This window comes from Cucurbita pepo, chromosome 9, assembly GCF_057944985.1.
Source record: "Cucurbita pepo subsp. pepo isolate OVF chromosome 9, ASM5794498v1, whole genome shotgun sequence".
Classification (NCBI taxonomy): Eukaryota; Viridiplantae; Streptophyta; class Magnoliopsida; order Cucurbitales; family Cucurbitaceae; genus Cucurbita; species Cucurbita pepo.
This window is the reverse complement of record NC_141806.1, coordinates 2,347,484-2,354,363: the sequence shown is the minus strand read 5'-3', so window position 1 is coordinate 2,354,363 and position 6,880 is coordinate 2,347,484. Positions and strand designations below refer to the sequence as shown.

General features: G+C 40.9%; 1 protein-coding gene across 1 annotated transcript; it reads left to right on the top strand.

The window, feature by feature from the left end:
* LOC111802361 (3-phosphoinositide-dependent protein kinase 2) lies at positions 1-6,142 on the top strand. Its single transcript, XM_023686693.2, has 11 exons — positions 1-623; positions 1,778-1,958; positions 2,094-2,146; positions 3,189-3,290; positions 3,367-3,475; positions 3,566-3,644; positions 3,766-3,931; positions 4,068-4,202; positions 4,279-4,445; positions 4,524-4,746; positions 5,760-6,142. The coding sequence occupies exons 1-11, from the start codon at positions 444-446 to the stop codon at positions 5,841-5,843; spliced, it is 1,479 nt and encodes a 492-aa protein (XP_023542461.2). The 5' UTR covers positions 1-443; the 3' UTR covers positions 5,844-6,142.
* The last annotated feature ends 738 nt before the right edge of the window (positions 6,143-6,880 follow it).

The window sequence follows — 6,880 nt, the reverse complement described above, 5'->3', positions numbered from 1 at the left end:
CTTCTCTCTTCCATGAAAATTTCCCATATTCTCTCTCTCTCTCTCTCTCTAGCTTTCTCTCTCCTCCATTACTTCCCCCAAATCCAAATCCCCAAATTCCTCTTAGCTTATTACCTTTTTCTAGGGTTTTCAATTTTCGTGTGTTCTACAGGTTAACCTCAAATTTTCTGAAATTTTTTTAAAAAAATAAATAAATTTATACAACTCTGATCGAATTTCTGCCTCTTTTTTTTTTTGTTTTTTTGTTTTTTTGTTCATTTGTTCATTTGTTCTTGTTTGTGTTGACTGTATTGGGTGGTGGCTCTGTGCCCAAGAACAGAGGGTTTTCGAGAGAGAGAAGAGAGGAATTATTGGGGGGGGGGGGGGAGTCTAGAGAGAGAAAGTGGGTGATTATTAATGTAGGAAAGGAAAAGGAGAGGGAGGGGGTTCTTTGAAGATAAGAGATGTTGGCAATGGAGAAGGATTTTGATGCTAAGTTGATGATTCAGAATCAGGGGAACGCTTCTAATGGCGGCGGCAATGTTCAGAGATCCAATAGCTTTGCGTTTCGTGCTCCTCAGGAGAATTTTACTATACAGGATTTTGAATTGGGGAAGATTTATGGCGTTGGTTCATATTCCAAGGTAATTTTGTTGCTAAATTTATTGTTTAATTTGTTTTTGAATTGAATTGTTGTGTTGTTTTTGTTCTGTTTCTGGATAATCTGTGTTGAATCTGTTTTGATTTGTACATGGATGGAGATTATTGTAGTCGGAGTAGCTGTGTGTTTTTGCTCTAAAATTGAACTAATTTGGCAAAAAATGGGGTTAGAAATGAAGTAAAATTCATTAGAATTCGTATAAATGGAGCTCGATTGTGAGATCCCACGTTGATTTTGGAGGAGAATGAAACACCCTTTATAAAGGTGTGGAAATCTTTCTCTAGCTGACGCGTTTTAAAAAATAAGGAAAAGCCCAAAGAGGACAATATCTACTGGCGGTGGGCTTGGGTTGTTACAGATAGTATTAGAGCTAGACACCGAGCGATGTGTTAGAGAGGAGGCTGAGACCGGAAGGGGGTTGAACATGAGAGGCGATGTGCCAGTGTCGGGTCTTGAAGGGGTGGATTTGGTGGGGGTCTCACATCGATTGGAGGAAGGAACAAGTGGTGGTAGCGAGGATGCTGGAGAACGAAACACCCTTTATAAGGGTGTGGGAACCTCTCTCTAGTAGATGCATTTTAAAAATCTTGAGGGGAAGCCCGAAAGGGAAAGTCCAAAGAGGACAATATATGCTAGCAGTGGGCTTGGACTGTTACAAATGGTATCAGAGCCAGACATCAGGCGATGTGTTAGGGAGGAGGCTGAGACCCGAAGGGGGTTGGACATGAGAGACGATGTGCCAACGTCGGGTCTTGAAGGGGGTGGATTTGGTGGGGGTCCCACATCGATTGGAGAAAGGAACGAGTGCTAGTGAGGACACTAGCCCCAAAGAGGAGTGGATTGTGAGATCCCACATCGGTTGGAGAGGAGAACGAAACACCCTTTATAAGGGTATGGAAACCTCTCCCTAATAGACGCATTTTAAAAATCTTGAGGAGAAGCTCAAAGAGGACAATATCTGCTAGCGGTAGGCTTGGGCCATTACATAAACGGAGCTCGATCCCTTGTGCTGAACGGGAAAATTTTAAAAGATTAAGGACTAAATTGAAATTATGGAAAAGATGAAGGACCATTTGGTATATTTAGGCATATTATTACTTTATAAATGGCCTTTTAAATCTTTTTTCTTTTCATCAGGTTGTGAGGGCGAAGAAGAAGGACACAGGAATTGTGTATGCATTGAAGATAATGGACAAGAAATTCATTACAAAGGAAAATAAAACTGCTTATGTGAAGTTGGAAAGGATTGTACTTGATCAATTGGACCATCCTGGTGTTGTCAGGCTATTTTTTACCTTTCAGGATACTTTTTCTTTGTGTACGTATTTCTTATGCTCATCTTTTTTTATCGTCTGCTCGGTTAAGAGTCGACCTGCTCGTATTCATCTCCTCGCTTTTTTGTTATTTTGTGTCGTTTTCTTACTGATACTCGTTTCTTGGTTTTGATATCAAGACATGGCATTGGAGTCGTGTGAAGGTGGAGAGCTTTTTGATCAGATAAATAGGGTAAGTTGATTTGAAAGAGCTTTAGAACACGTGTTTTTGTGTCGGGCGATCGCTCGTGTAAGTTTATGAATCCCTGTTGCTATTCTTTTGTGTCGTGTGCTTGAACATTGAAGTCGAGTTAATTGGATTGTTAGATGAATCTATATGCATATGTTTTTGGTGAAAGGTTATTAGCATGTTTAATTGGTTGTTCGGGTATATGTGAGATTCTATATTGGTTGGAGAGGGGATCGAAACATTTCTTATAAAGGTGTGGAAACCTCTCCCTAGTAGACACGTTTTAAAACCTTGAGGGGAAGCTCAAAAGGGAAAGCCCAGGAGGACAATATCTGCTAATGGTGGGCTTGGGCTGTCACAAATGATATCAAAGCCATATACTGGGCGGTGTGCTAACGAGCGCACTGCCCCCAAGGGGGTGGATTGTGAGATCCCACATCGGTTGGAGAGAGGAACCAAACATTCCTTATAAGGGTGTGGAAACCTCTCCCTAGTAGACACGTTTTAAAACCTTGAGAGGAAGCCCAACAGGGAAAGTCCAAAGAGGAAAATATCTGCTAGCGGTGGGCTTGGGCTGTTACAAATGGTATCAGAGCTATACACCGGGCGGTGCACCAGCGAAGACACTGGGCCTCCAAGGGGGGTTGATTGTGAGATCTCACATTGGTTGGAGAGAGGAACGAAACATTAGTAGACACGTTTTAAAATCTTGAGGGGGAGCCCGAAAGGGAAAGCCCAAAGAGGAAAATATGTGCTAGCAGTGTGTTTCGGCTCTTACAAATGATATAAGAGTCATACACCGAGCGGTGTGCCAGCGAGGACGTTGGGCCTCTAAGGGGGATGGATTGTGAGATCCCACGTCAGTTGGAGAAGGGAACGAAACATTCCTTATAAGGACGTGGAAACCTCTCCCTAATAGACGTGTTTTAAAAACCTTGAGGGGAAACCCAAAGAGGACAATATCTGCCAGCGGTGGACTTGAGCTGTAGGGGCTTCTAGGCAATTTAATGTTTTTCATTCTAAACCTCGAGTATTTTATCAACAGAAAGGTCGTCTATCGGAGGAGGAAGCTCGGTTTTACGCCGCAGAAGTCATCGACGCTCTTGAATACATACACAACATGGGATTGATACACCGTGATATCAAGGTTTCTCATCTATTATATGAGCTCTATTATTGTGGACCTGTGGCAGATCAAACATAACTAACATTTCTTTTGGCAGCCTGAGAACTTGCTGCTTACTACTGATGGACATATCAAAATAGCCGATTTCGGGAGCGTAAAGCCTATGGTCGACAGTCGAATCACCGTGCTTCCGAATGCATCATCGGGTTTGTTTCGGTTCATGTCACCGAAGACGTGTATATGAACCTCCTTCGAGCGTTTTTTTTGACATGGTTTGCACCAATTTTTACATGTAGATGACAAAGCTTGTACATTTGTGGGCACTGCTGCATATGTTCCTCCAGAAGTTCTTAATTCCTCCCCTGCAACTTTCGGGTAACGCGTTCCTCCAACTTGCACGTTCATAACGATATTATGTCGGGTATTCGTGTTCGTGTCCGTAACTCATTGGTCCATTTTTCGTGTAAGATAATCTCCCTTTTCGTTTCGAAAACAGAAACGACCTTTGGGCGCTCGGGTGCACCGTGTACCAAATGCTTTCAGGGACTTCTCCTTTTAAGGATGCAAGTGAGTGGCTTATTTTTCAAAAAATTGTAGCTCGAGATATAAAATTCCCCAGTTATTTTTCCGAGCAAGCCCGGGATCTCATCGACCACCTATTGGTACGTATGCAATCGAACGATGAATTTTGCTCATAATGATGCACTAAAATCTTTTGATTATGTGATAAAATGTTTACCATATGTTCGACGTTCGAGCTCGGCCTTAACTCGATACTCGGCTTTTAATCTACTTCAGGATTTAGATCCCGTTAAGAGACCGGGTGCCGGAGCTGAGGGCTATGCTTCTCTTAAGAGTCATCCCTTCTTTGAGGGGGTTGATTGGAAGAACATAAGAACACAAACTCCTCCCAGACTTGCTTTAGAAGCAGTGGTATTGTTTGCTACCAAAAGTGCCTTGTTTTCAATGTGTTCTTGCCAAATACATTATGTTGCTTTCGTTTATGTAGTCTCGCTCGAACGAGAATGACGACAGCTCCGAGTCCTCTTGGAATCCTTCGCATATCGGAGACAGTGCACCGAGACAAAACGACGGGAATGCTGGTTCTGCATCGACTTCCGAAGGATCGAATCATATTGCTCGGATTGCATCGATAGACTCCTTCGATTCGAAATGGTATTTGTTTGGATTCGAAGTGATTATAATGACGATTTCGTTCTCGAAAAAACTGAATGTCGGTTTTCGTGTTATTAGGCAACAATTTCTTGAACCTGGAGAATCTGTTCTTATGATATCAATGGTGAAAAAGATTCAGAAAATCACAAGCAAAAAGGTTCAGCTTATCCTCACAAACAAACCAAAGTTGATTTATGTTGATCCTTCAAAGCTCATTGTTAAGGGGAATATCATTTGGTCTGACAATCCTAATGACCTCAACATTCAAGTGATTAGCCCTTCACATTTCAAGATTTGTACGGTAAGCCATATGAACTCTTTGCTTCTTTTTCTATGTTTCTTTAAGAAAAATGACTTCGAAATCTTACCCGAATCTTAAAAAACGTAAATTTTTCGTAAAGATATTGTTAGTAAAGAAGCTTACTTTCTGCGAGGTCCCACGTTCGGTTGGAGAGGGAAACGAAGCATTTCTTATAAGAGTGTGGAAACCTCTTCCTAGCATACACATTTTGAAATCGTGAGGCTAACGGTGATATGTAACGGGTCAAAGCGGACAATATCTGCTTGCGGTGGGCTTGGCTGTTACAAATGGTATCAGAGCTAGGTTTTGGGTAGTGTGCCAGTGAGGACGCTGAGTTCCCAAGGGAGATGGATTGTGAGGTCTTACATTGGTTGGAGAGGGGAATGAAGCATTCCTTATAAGGGTGTGGAAACCTCTCTCTAGCACATCCGTTTTAAAACTGTGAGGCTGACGGTGACACGTAACAGGTCAAAGTAGACAATATCTGCTAGCGGTGGACTTGGCTGTTACAAATGGGATCAGAGTTAGGTTTCGGGCAGTGTGCCAGCGAGGACACTGGGCTCCCAAGGGGTGTGGATTGTGAGGTTGGAGAGGGTAACGAAGCATTCCTTATAAAGGTATGGAAACCTCTCACTAGCACTCGCGTTTTAAAACTGTGATGTTAACAGCGATACGCAATGGGCCAAAACGGACAATATCTGTTAGCAATGGGCTTGGATTGTTATGAATGATATCAAAGCTAGTTTCCAGGCGGTGTGCCAGCGAGGATGCTGGGTTCCCAAGGGGGTGAATTGTGAGGTCTCACAGTGGTTGGAGAGGGTAACGAAGCATACCTTATAAAGGGTGTGGAAACCTCTCCCTAGCACACATGTTTCAAAACCGTGACATTAACGGCGACACGTAACAGGCCAAAACGGACAATATCTACTAGCGGTAGGCTTGAGCCGTTACACTTTTGCACAAAATAGCTATCATTTTTTCTCAACTATTCTAATACAAAGTCGATTCTTCAGCCGAAAAAGATTGCCTCATTCGAGGACGCGAAACAACGAGCATGGCAATGGAAGAAGGCGATCGAGGGGCTTCAAAATCGGTGAATCGTGCGTGTAACGGTGACACATTCTTTGGAAGAGGAAAAAGAAAAGTGAGGTTGATTAATAACTTAAATTGTTCTTGGTTCATTGATTTAATGGAAGTTATTATAGTTAGAAGAAATGATGAGCTAATCCGCCCCTCCGCCTCAACCCCAAGAGAAGAAAGCTGGAAGGAAGAAGAAGGAGAAGAAGAAGAAAGAGTGATATTATTATTAATTATTATATCATTGAATCCTGATTAATACTTGTATCTTACCAGTCATCAATGAAATTTACTGAATGATTTCCTTGTTTTCTCTTCACATTTCTTTCCCTTTTTTACTCTCATATGGGATGTGTTTATTTTCTAATATGTTTTAATTTTTTTTAATTAAATATTTCCTTATTTCAAGGATCTCGAAAAATTTAGAATTTAGTCTTTCTACTTTTAAATATTAGAATTTCATCATTTTGGTTTGATACAACTTCGGAAATACCTCCTGACTTTCATAATTTTGTCTGTCACAATCGCACTTTGATGGCAGTGGACTTGCGATTGTGCGTCACTCACTTCTCAGTAGCAAGTGAGTTAAGCCTATTCGTTCTTGCGTCGCTTATGGCCAAGCGACATATGCTCGAGCAGGGGTGGAGAGATTTCGAAAGAGTTTTAAAAGCAAGAGTTGAGAAATTGAAATTGAAATGGGTGATTTCGAAAGAGTTTTAAAAGCAAGAGTTGAGAAATTGAAATTGAAATTGAAATGGATGATATCCGTAGGGAGAAGTAAAAATTATTTGACTTTCTAACATTTAAAATTATAACTAATTATTTGAGGACTGATTCTAACCTTTAAAATTATAGAGACTAAATTTAACTTTCTTTATACGGAACTTAATTTTATTAATGGTGAGAAATTTTATAAAATTATACGACCGATGACTCTCCATTAATAAAATTAAGTTATAATTTATGATAATGAGTTTAAGGTTAAATTCTAAATGATTGGGTTGGGTTCTTGTAAATTTTTTAAATTCCTATTAAATAATGAACTAAATATCATAAG

What these genes read in the sequence shown, in the direction of transcription:
- LOC111802361 (XM_023686693.2), top strand. Translation starts at nt 444, where the DNA reads ATGTTGGCAATGGAGAAGGATTTTGATGCTAAGTTGATGATTCAGAAT. An exon ending in TCAGGATACTTTTTCTTTGT is followed by an intron (nt 1,959 to 2,093) that starts GTACGTATTTCT and finishes TTTGATATCAAG; the next exon opens with ACATGGCATTGGAGTCGTGT. An exon ending in GACTTGCTTTAGAAGCAGTG is followed by an intron (nt 4,203 to 4,278) that starts GTATTGTTTGCT and finishes TCGTTTATGTAG; the next exon opens with TCTCGCTCGAACGAGAATGA.